This window comes from Enhydra lutris, unplaced genomic scaffold, assembly GCF_002288905.1.
Source record: "Enhydra lutris kenyoni isolate GAN:26980312 unplaced genomic scaffold, ASM228890v2 scaffoldscaffold36, whole genome shotgun sequence".
In the NCBI taxonomy this organism is placed as follows: Eukaryota; Metazoa; Chordata; class Mammalia; order Carnivora; family Mustelidae; genus Enhydra; species Enhydra lutris.
The window spans coordinates 852629-867755 of NW_019154120.1; the positions used below are offsets into that span (position 1 = coordinate 852629).

General features: G+C 45.4%; 1 protein-coding gene across 4 annotated transcripts in view; it reads right to left on the minus strand.

Moving 5' to 3' along the window:
• LOC111154218 (ATPase phospholipid transporting 9B (putative)) overlaps nt 1-15127 on the minus strand; it is a 227591-nt gene that overhangs the window by 146476 nt on the left and 65988 nt on the right. For all 4 annotated transcript variants that reach the window (XM_022513694.1, XM_022513693.1, XM_022513696.1 and 1 more), the window contains 2 exons: nt 10588-10639; nt 491-585 (listed from right to left, as the gene is read on the minus strand). In XM_022513694.1, coding sequence (XP_022369402.1) covers nt 491-585; nt 10588-10639 — 147 coding nt within the window. The remainder of the gene's footprint in view (nt 1-490; nt 586-10587; nt 10640-15127) is intronic.

Below are 15127 nucleotides of genomic sequence, written 5' to 3' on the forward strand. Positions count from 1 at the left end.
GACACAGTAACATTCTCCCTCCTCCTAATTGAAGAGGGTTCTCTATTGTCCCAAGAACAGCAGAGTGGATGTGCCTGTCTCCAAAAGGAGGCTAATTTCATCTAGTTCCACAATCTGCCAAAACTAATGGAAAGCAGCCTACCACCGAGTTAAGTCGGTTAGCAAAAACACACTCGTTTGTGGACTCACGTAATCCTGCCAAAAGTTCTCAATCTTCAAGATCACTCAATCGCAAGGTTTAAAAGTAAAAACCAGGAGGGAAAGGAACGCAAGAGAAAAGAAAAGAGGACCGAAGCGTCAGGCCAACAGGAACACTGCAAACCACACCTAGAACAGGTCATGTGCCTAGACACCACGGAAATTATTCTGCCGTAATTTTCAATGACCCTTTGTTAGCAGTAAAAGAAGCATTTTTAAAAATCAGTGCATTCAAGTCAGTTGCCTGGGAAGGAGCACTACCAGTGAGACGATGTAACCCCAGCGCACTCACCCCCAAGGCCGGCAGCCTCTGTGTGCAGCTCACCGCCACCTTCGGCTTCCAGTCGGTCTCACCATCAAGCTGATCAGTTCGAATAAAACACGAGCCTTGGAAGGAGACACGAAGATTCCAGAGTTACAGGTGCTTGAAGCCCACAAGTGTGCGGCACAGGGGACAACAGCGGCATGTCCAGAAATCTGCATCAACAAAAATCCTCAAAAGCCTTTATGTATTTGATTCACAAACAAGTGTGCTGAGAAGATACAGGTCACTAACTATAGTCACTTACCTGAAATGTGGTGTCCTTGCCTACGGAGGCTTAATATTAGTAAGTGCTTTACTTTTGAAAAACTACTTTGATCATTTCTAACTTTAATTCATGTTTTAGTAATAAAATAATAATACACAAAAACACCCACGAGTGCGCCGTAACTCTGCGGATAAATCATCTGGTGTGCCGCCGTACGGAAAGCCCAGCGAGAGTGCCAAAACACAGGTAAGATCTACTGCCGTACGAACCTATCAAATTCTAAACATGAATAAATATTAAGCAACAAAACTCCACTCACCCTTTGGCCACACTATCACACATTTCTCAGAACCTGTCCTAAGACAGAACAGCCGAGACACGAAGTGACACACATACACGATGACCCTGTACCATTACTTGTCAGGACAAAAGGCTGAGAGATCGTGTGAGAATCGATGAAGAAAAGGGGAGCAAGAGCAGCCACGTAAGACAGACGGGATGGAGGACAGAGCACAGACAGGAGACAGGGAGCAAGACAGGGAGGGAGAGAGGAGGGAGGGGAATAAAGGAAAGGGTGGGAGAAAGAGAAAGGGAAATGAGAAACACCTTAATTTTTACAGTTAATGATCTGCAGGGTGAACATCGGTAAGTGAGGGAAGCAAAATGCCGTGCCGGGAGTACCACCGTCCGCTGAAGAGCCAGGCCAGGGGCAGGGGGTTGGGGGGAATGTGTGGGTGTGGTCACGGGGGTGACCTCTGCAGAGGGAGGAAGGTGGGAAGGGGCTGTTTCGTACTGCTCCCTCTGAAATCACACATGCTTTACATACTTGAAAGAGCCGATTACATCAAACTTTTAGGAAGCAGTTGCCAAAAACAAGCATATAAAGCAAGCAAAGTATTAGTTTCATCACCAAATGAATTCAAGTGCCTTCATAAAATTGTCACAGAAAGCCCCACAAGCATCTGCACGTGACTCAGGACAAGTACCCCGTAAACGACTGCGAGACCCAAGAGTATCTCGGGTGTCCCACACGACACCACCCCGCAGCCTAACACTACTACCACTTGCACTCCTTCCTCTGGTCTGGAGTTACCCCCAAATGTACATGCTCAAGACACCACAGCTGAGCCTTGTCCGCTCTGGGTACACATTCATGTCACTTTTCATCGGCAGGCCCTCCCTGCCTTCCCTGGTCGCACGTCACTGACTGCACACTCACGTGAGGTCCAGGCCAACCGTCTCCCCTTCCCCTTATGGGACCTGGAACCCTGGCTCCTGCACCCAGAGCCCAGTTCATACTCCAAGGGCCCTCAGCACTGCTGCCCAGCTGCCTCCCGGAGGCACCATGTCCAGGCTCTGCTCTGCTTGGATACCAGCAGCCTTTGTGCGCAGGGCCCACACCCGTGACCACAGAGCCGGCTGAAGGAAGTGGGGGAGTCCATCTTCCCTTCTCGGCTTTTAGTGAGAATAAAACGTCAGCAGAGGCCTCTTGTTTGGATCGGTCTGGTTGCCTGCTGAAAGTTCCTGCAAGAAAGCACTGATTCCTTTTGTGATTTATCCACAGTTCAAGACAACGAGCTGCCCCTGCCATCCTTAGGAGAAAACCAATCAGGCCTGTGTGTGTGCACGCCTGCTCATGCGTGTGTGCGCGCCGCGTGAGCTGCGTGAGCGAGAAGCTTCCCCGCAACACCACGACTGTCACGACCGCGTCTCAGGCTGACCCACCATCGGGGGTGGGGACCTGACCTCCACAGTCACCACATTATAAAGGTTAAAACACCCAGTGTTCACCAGAAATCAGCGCACACAAAGAAACAGGGCATGTCACTGTGTACTTATAAAGGGGAAAAAGGAGCGCCTGGGTGGTTCAGCTGGTCGAGCATCTGCCTTCACTAAGGTCCCAGTCCCAAGGTCTTGGGATCAAGACCCACACCGGGCTCCCTGCTCAGCAAGGAGTCTGCTGCTTCTCCCTCTCTCTCTACCCCTCACCCCTGCTTATGATCTCTGTCACACACACACACGCTCTCTCTCAAATAAATAAAATCTTTCAATAAATAAAATAAAGGAACAAAAAATGTAACAGACACTGTCTCTGGAGGATACGTGGTGTCGGGTCTCCTAGACAGAGACTAGGCTGAAAGATTCTCAGAAGCTGAAGAAAGATTGAAGGAAAGTCAAGAAAACAAATCATGAACAAAATGGAATCAATAAAGGGGGAGAAAACAGAAAAAAGAAATCCAAGAACTGACAAGTACAGTAATCACAATGAACACCTCCCTGGGGGAAGCCAAGGGCAGAAGAATCAGCAAACCCGAACACAGGACAGAAATGGTCCAGCCCGAGGGCGAGAGAGCAAAAGGACTGAAAGACCGCGGCAGAGACAGAAGGGCCCGTGGGGTCACCGCCCGCGCTGGCACACGCCGTGGCAGCCCCCGCAGGACTGGAGCCGAGGGCGTGCGGAGACCGCCCGGAGAAGCACTGCCCGCAAACGTCCCGGCCGCCGTGAGACACGTGCCCATCGGCACGTAAGGAGCCCAGGAAGGCCAAGTCCGAGGAGGTCAGAGAGACCCACTCGGAGACGCGCTACCCCGACTTTCGAGACACGATGTGCCGGGGTGAGGGGAGGGTTGCGGCAGCCCGTCCCGGCGTCTGCCCGGCAAGCTCGCTGACGGGGAAACCTGCCGGGGGAACCTGCCGGGGCTCCCTTATCCCCGCTTGTCAAAACCGGGCGGAGCTCCTGCCTCTGAGTGGCAGCTGTGAGCAGAAGGAGGCCGGTCCCCCGGGCCTGGGGAAATGAGCGGCGAGCGGACACCCCTTGCAGGGTGACGCCCGGCCTCAGTCCGGCGGTAGCGGGGACGCGGGGCCGGCCCCCGACTTCTCAGCTGTGCTGGTTTGCAGTAGAACCTTCGTCCCCGTGGAGTCAAATGCCACAGAATCAATCTGTTCCTACCGAGAAGATCCCTGAAGAATATTAAAACAATTACTCCTGAAAGAAAAGTAACTGAACACTCAGGGATTCTCTTCAATGAAAACAACAAAGTCCTCCAGTGTTTCTCAACCAAGAGAGATCTTGCACCCCGGAGGGACCTGGAAACTTGTGGGGACACAGTTTTCAAACCTGGGCCGGGAGGGGCTGCTACTGGTATCTAGTGGCCTGCGGCAGCAGTGCTCAGCCCCCAGCGCCTCAGACAGACCGCCCCCGTGAAGAGCGATGGGTCCCCCGTGTCAGGAGGCCCAGGAGAGGCTCCTGTTCCGGGGCACGGCAGGAAGAGCCAGTCTTGGGCTGAACACCAGCTCTCACCCCACTCGGCAATGCTCCCTGTCCAGCTGCCTCACTGCGCTCAAGTCATCATCTGCACGGCGGGGGCAGGGGACCGGACGGCCCGGAGAGCCGTGTTGTAAAACACAGAGGCAAATCCACTGCAGCCAGCCCCGAGCGCCAGGAGCTCACTGTGCTGCCGCTTCCTCAGGTCCGCGGGACCAGTGAAGGTAGCCGTGTCAGGATGCACCTCCGCAGAGCCCAGTCCAGGACTCCCCTCACACAATGCCCTAACACTACAATGGGTCTGTGCCAGTCCACACCTGTGCTAGCCGCGTTCTCCCTGCAGCCCTCCGGAGGAACTGCTGTTCTATACGCACCATGGGCCTTTTCTTGCCCTCCTACTACTTTTTCCACCAGCCAATGCACTTCCAACCCATCGCAGGTCAGGTCCTGCAACGTGTCCCTGAGAGCCCTGCAGCAAGGACGTCTCCGACCCCGGCAGCTGTGCTGTGCCGCAGGCACCGGTGCCGCCAGCACGATTCTAGGAGCCTCCCAGAGCCCCGCGAGACGACTCTGAGTCATCTACTGTATGGAGGCAAGAGTACTCAGGAGACGTCTGATTCCACGTCCTCTGAGACCTCGCTCAATACGCAAATACACTCCGTTGTGCAGTGCTTGTCGGAAGACCCACCGTAAGGAGAGTGTTCCACACACGGCCTTCACTAACTAGGAGTACAAGAAAACTTGCAGTGGATGTTATTTTACAGTTGAGCAGTTTTTCAAAGTTGATTTTACTCCTCTTCAATACCTGCATGTTTACGTGTGTGCGTGTGCGGGCCTGTGCGTGCTGATACAGAAGCGAGCACGCGGGGACCGGATTCCAGACTGTCTGACACGCACTTTGACACGTCAGTGCCAACGGCTCTGCTCTAGGTCTGCTTTCTAACACAGAAAGCAGGAAGAAGGGAGAACCTCTGGAGCCTCTTACACTGCAAACATCCCACGTTTCTCGGTGAAAGCGACGCCGGGCTCTGGAAGCTCACGGAGCACTGGGAGCAATACAGCTGTCTTTAAAGAGGACCTGCTTCGCTCCACTGTTTTAAAAATTCAGGGGCAAGAGATCTAGGACTTACCCTTGAGCACAGCTAGCACTGCTAGCCTCGCAGTGACTGATCGGATTTAAACAGAGCATGAACTGTGGCGAGAGCAGAAGTACAGCCAACGTACTGGACCTGCTGACGTGCCACGGCAGGCGCCAGCCACACGGGAGGCCAGCGAAGGCTCGGCGAAACTGAATTATTAAATCGTCTGCTTATATCCCGTTACAGACTTCTTATGAATACTTGATTTTATTTTGTATAATTGACAAGAGCTGACAGGGAAGCACAGGTTTAATGATAATCAAATTAAGATCCACTAGGTCACGTGTCACACAGGAGCGCTGAGTCAAGTGGTGCTGAAGTGACGGATGGGACACGGCGCGGCTGAGCGCCGGAGCCTGTCATACGCCATGACGAGTTCTCCTGTAGTATTAGAAGACCGTCCGCAACAGCGCACAAGTCCAATAGCTCTGGAAGAGACGGGGACAGTACGTGCCCAGCAAAAGAAAAATAGACATTGACTTTGCATATGTAATACCGGATCGTTCGCCATTAAACTTGATTCCTAAATCATTTATATGACTTAATGACTCTGCATGAAATTCTTAAGCTGCTGGGAAGATGAATAGCACCAGGGAGAGAATGTGGGCGAGTACAGTGTCATTTACCTACCCCCGCCCCACTAACAGGTGACAGCTGAGCCATTGTACTACGTCCCAAACACTTCGACTATAATGTCATCACTTAGGAGGCAAGTGAAAAAGATATTGGCATTTATAAGAGACTGATGAAAATCAGTTCTAAAGCATTAATTTCTCTTAAAACCACTAACAGGATTGTGTGCATTCAGGAGATATTTGATCTGAATTTAGAAACCAATGAAGCAACTGATTAATTGGAATCGAAGCCCTCCGAGCCGGACCCGTCGACTGCATCTGCACTCTGGACAACTGGATGCCGGCCCCGCAGAAGGCCCCACGTTCACACACAGCCAACGTGGCACCACAGAGCCTCCCCGAACTGCAAATGTCCAAGCTTGGACACACCACAGAGATTTGAGACTTTTATACTGGCTAGGGTTTGAAGATTTTTATTTATCTTTTATTTTGTAAAGATTTTATTTATTTCTTTGACCAAGAGAGATACATCAAGAGAGGGAGCACAAGCAGGGGGAGCAGGAGAGGGAGAAGCAGGCTCCCTGTTGAGCAGAGAACCCAATGCGGGGCTCGATCCCAGGACCCAGGGACCATGACCTGAGCCAAAGGCAGAGGCTTAAGGACAGAGCCACGCAAGTACCCCAAGATTTTTTTTTTAACAGACAATGCGCTATCAGATTCTTCTGAACTGAAACTGAAAAGTAATAAAATAATATCAATAGTGTCAGTTGATATACAAAAATTCTAAATATGTGTACTTTTGAAAAAGAGACAATTAAAAATTTTAAAATAATCACTTAAGGTTGCAGAAACAGAATTTCCAAAGCTAAGAATTCCTGATTTAAAGCAATACTATGACACACATTTTATCCAGCTGGGAAGCTATTTGGTAAATTTTAGAAAAAGAGGGAAAACAGCATGAAATAGCAATCTGACATTTTAGTATCTGTATATCTACAATCAGTGATGATTTTAACTTTGTTTAAATAACTTTGTTGTGATAATTAAAATTTGATAGAAAAAAATAATAAAACTGAGAAATGTAACAGAACTGTACGCTTAGGGGCACCTGGGTGGTTCAGTCAGTTAAGTATCTGCCTTCAGCTCAGGTCAGGATCCCACGATCCTGGGATCGAGTCCCAAGTCAGGCTAGGCTCCCTGCTCGGTAGGAAGCCTGCTTCTCCCTCTCCCTCTGCTGCTCCCCTGCCTGTGTGCTCTGTCAAATAAATAAATAAAATCTTAAAAACAAACAAATAAGAAACTGTAAGCTTGAACAGACTACAGTAAGGTCTTAAGTCAGATCCAATAATATAGCATACATGCCACTATATACACTTTCTTGGGGAACAAGGTGGTAATTCTTAATATTCTCAAAGACAGGGGCGCCTGGGTGGCTCAGTCAGTTAAGCGTCTGCCTTGGCTCAGGTCATGGTCCCAGGGTCCTGGCATCAAGTTCCCCATCAGGATCCTTGCTCAGCGGGGAGCCTGCTTCTCCCTCTCCATTACCCCCACCCCGGCTTGTGCTTTCTCTATGTCAAATAAATAAAAATCTCTTCAAAGAATTTTAAAAAAAGATTCTCGAAGAGATCTAGGACCTCCAAAATATTAAGTATCATTACACTACAACACGTCCCTATAACATGAAAGCCAAGGGAAAACTAGAGGCAAAGAAAATGTTTTTTTTAAATGTCATCAGTTAGGTATAATGTTATTGATCCAAAGCTAATATAATACAGAGTATCTCATTTGCCTAATGCTCTAATATTCTATCTCTGTGCTGCTGCTGTAAGTTACTCAGAGGCTGAGAACTAAAACTGCTGTTAGTCACGTGACCTTCAACAAGGCCTTCGTAAGTTGTTCAGCCTTCAGACTCCTCTAGAAAATGAAGAGTTCTCATCATCTCCCAGTTTTAAAGTGCTGGATTTCCTTCATCTTTTATCTTCTAACCAAACCTTATTTCCTTTAAGTTAATTATCTGAAAACCATTTCCATATTTAGGATAATATTCTTTTTTTCTTTTTTAAAGATTTTATTTATGTATTTGACAGACAGAGATCACAAGTAGGCAGAGAGGCAGGCGGAGAGAGAGGGGGAAGCAGGCTCCCCGCTGAGCAGAGAGCCTGATGTGGGGCTCGATCCCAGGACCCTGAGATCATGACCTGAGCTGAAGGCAGAGGCTTCACCCACTGAGCCACCCAGGCGCCCCTAGGATAATATTCTTAATCTCATATATATTTCTACCAGTCATTAAGAGGGCAAGTAATACAAAAGCAGCTCTCAAGCGCAAACATGTCGGCTATTCATTATACTGAATTCCTTTAGAAACAAAGACAAACATCATAAACAAGTGGGTGATGTAAACAGAGATGGAAATGTAAAAATCCCCGAAAATCCATTTCTCCATAACTATAAGAGAGAGAACATCAGTAAAAATAATCAAAAGCTACTTTTTCAGAACTCGAGAATAATCAAACACCGTCAACAATCCCAGGTGCATTTATTCGAGAAACACGGCTAAATCAAGCTGAGCGTGAGCTGTGTGGTGTTCTGACATCTCCCATTCCCAAACCCTCTTCTCCCTACTCCTCGGTTCCACAGTAGCTGAGAAAACGGATATTCCAGCAACCACTGATCGGGACAATCAGGCCTGGAGTTTCCCAAATCCATGCCCAGAGAACTGTAATCACCTGACCAAGTACGGCTTTGCCTGAATTTGACCTGACCCAGAGCCCGTTTATTATAACAGTGTTGTCTTTGGACTGTTTGTCAAAAAACAACCAGTGGCAATTGTTTAACACCACAGCTACCTCAGCTGGTGATAAAACTGTGGTAAACAAAAAACTTAAAGAAAACCTGGAAAATTAGAAGACTTGAAGGAGGCTCTGAAAACTTCTAATACATTCCTGGGAGTCGGAAAGCCGCCTGCCTGTGCAGAGCTGCACACACGCCCAGAAAAACCTGAAAGGCCTTTCCCTCTCACACCTGGGCGGCCCTGAAGCTCCGCACAAGCAAGAAGTGAAAGCAAGAGCTGGAGCTGCGCCACCCCTGGGACAGAACACGGGCCACCCAGGGAGACCAGCGCTCGAGGTCTGGGACTCCATCGCTTCTCTCCGAGTCGGCTACAGGGAAGAGGAAAGAGCTCTGTCCCACACGGTCAGTCAAGAACCCGTGCGGGAAACCGCAGTCTTCATCACACGGCTTCGAAGATCACCCTTGTCCCGGACGCCGCGCCGGCGCCGGGAAGGACAGAGGCGACGGCTGCGAGAGCGGTGCGGACCGGGCCCGGAGGCGGTCAGCTGGCCTCTCCTGGCCAGACCTCAGGGCACAGCCCATCTCACGGGACAGGAAAGGGAGTCCACTGTGTTTCTGAGAAGAAAGCGAAACAGACTGAAGAGGAGCTCTCCAGTCTGCTGCACAGACGGACAAAGCTGCCCACGGAGGAACACGCTACCCAGCAGGTGTACTGGGGTCGCTGGACTCTTCTCCTGCTAACACAGCCTCATCTGACAATGTAAACAACCGTAACTACAGTTGGTGAAAAAACATTTATTTTCTTTCTCAGGATATCCCTTTTAAAAAATGCTGTTTACACATGGAGAAAAACTAAATTAACAACTCTAGTGCCTGGATGGCTCAGCTGGAAGAGCACGCAACTCCCGATCTCAGGGTCATGAGTTCGAGCCCCATACTGGGTGTAGAGATTATTTAAAAATGAAAATTAATTAATTAAGAACTTTAAAATTTAACTTCGTGCTTTCTAGAGTTTTCACCGTACTGTAGGTAATAATACATATGTTGAATTTCTAATAAAAAATAACATGTTGAGGGGCACCTGGGTGGCTCAGTGGGTTAAAGCCTCTGCCTTCGGCTCAGGTCATAGTCCTAGTGTCCTGGGATCGAGCCCCACATCGGGCTCTGTGCTCTGCAGGGAGCCTGCTTCCACCTCTCTCTGTCTGTCTGCTTCTCTGCCTACTTGTGATCTCTGTCTGTCAAGTAAATGAATAAAATCTTTAAAAAAAAATAATAATAACATGTTGAGCTTTCCATAAAAATATTGTCCATTTATTCAATAGAGTCAGAAACACAAGGCAAAAGGAACTTGGGCATTGCCTGACAAACCTCTCCATTATTTTAGACGTTAAGAAAATGTGTGACCATGTGTCTACGTCATATAATTAAGAATTGGCCAAAGCAGACTAGATTTTGGGTTTCCTGATTTCTAACACACAGCTCTTCTCCTCGATATGAGACTTCTGTCTCATTTCCCCTTTCCAAACCTTCTTCTCACTGGGGAGAGCCCAGGTAATATAAATACCATTTACCCTGTGAAGCCCACTTCAAGTCACCTACACACTGTCTGTGTGACTTACACTATCTGTATAGTCAGAGCATTACTGTCAATGGCTGTATATCCACATATAAGTTGATTATGACCTCGGTGAAGGGAACAACTCAGTCTCGCTCCCTCTGTGTCCCAGGGGACAGACAAGTTGTGCCTGCCACACAGTAATAGTAAATAAACGTTTGCTGAATTAATAAAACTGCAAATACAGAATAGCAATCAAATTTCAAGCAACATCATTTAATTACTTAGATAGCAATACAGCTTTCAATGAAAGCACTCATTTGATTTAAAGGTTGTGATAGGATTATATTTTTAAAAACAAACATATACAGTAAAGATCATATTAAATATCATAGTTAAATGTGATTTAGAATTAATTCAATGTATTATCATTCGAAGAAAACTTTTTATAACAATAAATTTAACTTTTACCTTTCAAAGCGAAAATTAAACTAAAATACTAAATGACCTGCAATTTAAATACAAATAAAAATACCTGCTTTTTCTGATGTCCTAAGAAATACCATGTCCGATGGAATTCTTTGATTCTGCAGAAAGTAATATAAAACACTAATTATCCATATGCAAATTTATAAAGTAATACCATTCCATTACAAAGTAGAAATAGCTAGTAAAAACTAAAAAAAGTTATAATTAAAATTTATACTGAAGCAATTAACAATAATTTGTATAATTTGTAAAATTAATTTAAATTAATTTTTTAGTTGGACTTTTTTACGATTCTTTCCCCCATTAACAAACCATGAAAACAGCATCTGTGATGACTTGAAAACTGCTCCATTTCTGAAAAATGTTAAATATTGGCTTTTCTGTGGCCTGTTAACTAAACTCATACATGCAATATAGCAGCTTTTGCCCTATAAAAAATTATGTCCTCCCTAGTAGAGTAAATAGCCCTGGAAAGTGAGAATAGGATTCTTCCAAAGCCTAACACAAAACAGAACACATCATAAATAAAACACTTACTAAATGTTGACTAAATGAATAAATGTACAACTGAGCAAACAAACCAAAAAAACCCTACAAATCTGAGAGACAGTCTCCCGTAAGACAGAAAAGAACAAAACCTCAAAGGTACTTATAGCATATAAACTTATATAAGTATTCACTATTCATACATTTAACCATTACTAGTGATTTTGTCAACTGGAAAAGCTGTATCAAACTAAAGAAAAAATATACAGTAAGAACACTTTGCACAATTTCATAAAGTATGCTACAGTTTTAAGACCTCAGTAAGATTGACCCACACACGGTAAAGAAACGGATTACTTGTCAGTAAGCGAGTAAAACAAACAAACATACGTCGTTAGAGGTAAAAATGAGATGTTGTGGGATAAAGCTACCTCTTTCTAACAGGAATGAAGAAGGGTCAATTATTAAGATCTAAAGAACTCTTCAGTCAAAAAAGAAACCCCAGGGGGGCCTGGGTTGCTCAGTGGGTTAAGCCTCTGCCTTCAGCCCAGGTCACGATCTCAGGGTCCTGGGATCGAGTCCCGCATCGGGCTCTCTGCTCAGCGGGGAGTCTGCTTCCCCCTCTCTCTCTGCCTGCTGCTCTGCCTACTTGTTATCTCTGTCTGTCAAATAAATAAATAAAATCTTAAAAAAAAAAAAAGAAATCCCAATGGAAATTAGAAAATGCTTTTAATGGAATGATAACAAAAACTCAATTTCATGCAGCAAAGTGTGTGAAACCATTCTGCCAAAGCCAAAGGTAAGTGTTAAGAGGAGAATGTATGTACTTAAATGCATACAATATATAAAGGAAGCTAAAAACACAAGCTAAATATCCCCTTGAAAGCAGAGGGGAAAAGCCAATGAACCCCAAAGAAAGTACAAGGATGTAAGCAAATATAAAAAAAACTGGGGCGCCTGGGTGGCTCAGTTGGTTAAGCTACTGCCTTCAGCTCTGGTCACGATCCTGGAGTCCCAGCACTGAGTCCCGCATCAGGCTCCCTGCTCGGCAGGCCGTCTGCTTCTCCCTCTGACCCTCCCCCTTCTCATACCCTCTCTCTATCAAATAAATAAATAAAACTTAAAAAAAAAATTAATGGCCCAGAAAACAAGTACATAAACACAAGTAATAAACAGCAATAAAGTATTTTTTAGATATGCTCATTCCAGCGATAAGAAAACTGAGATCAGACTATAACTAATAAGACGAGGAAGTCAAGTTCTCTAAACGAAAACTAACAAGCATTACTGAAAGACATTACATAAAACCGAAAGACACAGAACACATCATTTTCCAAAATCAGAACGCAAAGATGTCACATGCCTATCAATTGATCTATATTTTTAACACAAACCCAATCAAAATCTTAACATGTATTTTGGGAGGAACTGACCAGGTATTCCTAATATTTAGAGGAAAATGTAAAGGCCAAGAATGAAGAAGACAAATGTGAGAAACACGGAAGGTTGAGTCTATAATGTAACAAAATTGAAATATTAAAACAGAGCAATTAAGGCAAGATGGTATTCTACTAAAATAGGTACTTATACCAATGCGATCTCAGAGACTCTAGAAGGGAGGCCATCCAAAAATGGACACCAGATTAACGAGGAAGGGTGCTAGTGCAGAGCGATGAGGAAATCGCGGTCTTTGCAATAAACAGTACCAGGAAACTTAGATATCTACATGAGACGACAGGAGGCAATCAATACTATCAATCAAAACATGAGAATCTGTTCCAAAGAAATTCTGCTTCTAAATTCCAAAGTCAAAACTAAAAGCCCTAAAAGATAACTATAGAATATTTTCATAACATTTTGGTAGGGAAGGATTTCTTCCCCACCAAACCTAACAAGACTCCTCCTTCTCCACAAACAAAAACTTAAAAAACAAAACAAAAATCCCCAACTAACCATAAATGAAAAGACTAATAAGGTAGACTTCATCAAAATTAACAATCTCTCTTCAACATAGCACACCAGGGAAGAAACTACTTGTAACATTTAACTAATAGGAAATTCCCAGGCAGAGTACATAAGGGCCTATAGACTGTTTTGTTGTTTTTTTTTAAGATTTTATTCATTTATTTGAAAGAGAGAGAATGAGAGTGAGTGAGCGTGAGGGGGGAGGGTCAGAGGGATCAGCAGCAGACCCCCTGCTGAGCAGGGAGCTCGATGCGGGACTCAGTCCTGTGACTCCAGGATCATGACTTGAACTGAAGGTGGTCGCCGAACCAAATGAGCCACCCGAGTGCCCTCTGTTGCTTATTCTTAACAGTAATTGTATTTGTAAGTATTTTATTCCTTCTAATGCTATCGTAATAGAATTTTTTTTCTTAATTTCACTTTCAGACCATTACTCTTTATTCCCTTCCCATTTTATCCTGTGAAGCACTCATCGTGTTTGTTTAAACTAGGTAACTTCAATCACTGGATGCTTTTTATTTTTCCCTCCCCTCCGGACAGCAAGCCACACAGTGGCAGACCCTGTGCTTCTTGAACATGCTACACCCCGGGGTGCTGTGCAACTACGTCTCGGACTCCCACCCATTCAGGGTATCTGGTTGGTGTCTGGCACAGGGCTAGTATGAACAACCCGGGCAGTAAGCGCTCACATATAGGCTTTTGTGTAAACTTGTATTAATATTTTTTGTGATAAAAGATCCAAGAGTTCCACTGGTGGGTCATACAATAACTGCGTATTTAATTTTTCAGGAGACGATCCAATGATCTTCCAGAGTAAGTGTCACCGTTGACGCTCCCACTAAAACACACGACCGACCCACCTCCCTCACGTCAGTGACAGCGCTGCAGCCCCTCTGCTCCTTGTGCGCTGCACGCCACGCTTCAGTCTGTGTTCACGGGGCACTAATGACATGGAACATCTTCTCGTGTGTTCATTCTCCGTCTGTAATCATCTTTGCAGAAATGTCTCTTCCATCTTCCGTTCATTTTCTAATTTGATTTTTCCTCTCTGTTCAGTTTGTACATATTCCAGATATAAAAATCTTTGTCCGCTACATGGTTTATAGCCTGTGTTTTCACCATATCTTTCATAGGCACAAATCTTTTTTCTTTTAATGAGATGCAATTATCAGGTTTTTTTTCTTTCATGCATTGTGCTTTTGGTGTTTAGGAACAATTTTCCTGCCCTAGATTTTCTGATTATTTTCTCCTACATTTTTTTCCTAAGTTTTAAACTTTCACAATCTTCACTTAAATCCATGATCTACTTTTTCTTAAATTTTGTCAGTTAACCTATAGTACAATATTGGCTTCAGGAACAGAATTCGGCTATTTATCACTAACACTCAACACACAGTGCTCATCACAAGTGCCTCCTTAATGCCCATCCCCTACCTAGCCCACCCCCCACCCACCTCCCTCCATGGACCTTTAGTTTGTTCTTTATTGTTAAGAGTCACATATGGTGGGCACCCAGGTGGCTCAGTCAGTGAAGCGTCTACCTTTGGCTCAGGTCACAATCCCAGGGTCCTAGGGCTGAGCCCTACATCGGGCTCCTTGCTCAGCAGCGAGTCTGCTTCTCCCTCTTCCTCAGTCCTCCTTGTGCTCACTCCTAATAAATAAATAAATAAAATCTTAAAAAAAAAAAAGTCACTTAAGGCCTGTTTCCCCGTCTCCTTTTCTTCCTTCCTCCCTTCCCATATGTTCATCTGTTTCTTCAATGCCACGTGAGTGAGATCACATGGTGTTTGTCTTTCTCGGAGAGCCTAGATGTCCGTGGTCTGGTGAATAACCATACAGAGTGTGTGTGTGTGTGTGTGTGTGTGTGTGTGTGTGTGTGTACACAGCCATCAGGAAGAATGAAATCTTGCCGTCTGCAACAAAGTGGATGGAGCCAGGGGGTGTCGTGCCATGTGCAATAAATCAGTCAGAGAAAAACTCCATCATCCATTCTGATTTAGTATCTATAGAAAGCGTACATTTAAATTGGGTTCATGTTCTTAACCCATGGATGTCCGCTAGCTCCAGCCTCATTTGCTGAAAAGTGAACCCTTCTCCATTTTAACTGCTTTTGCACTTTGTCAAAAATCACTTGA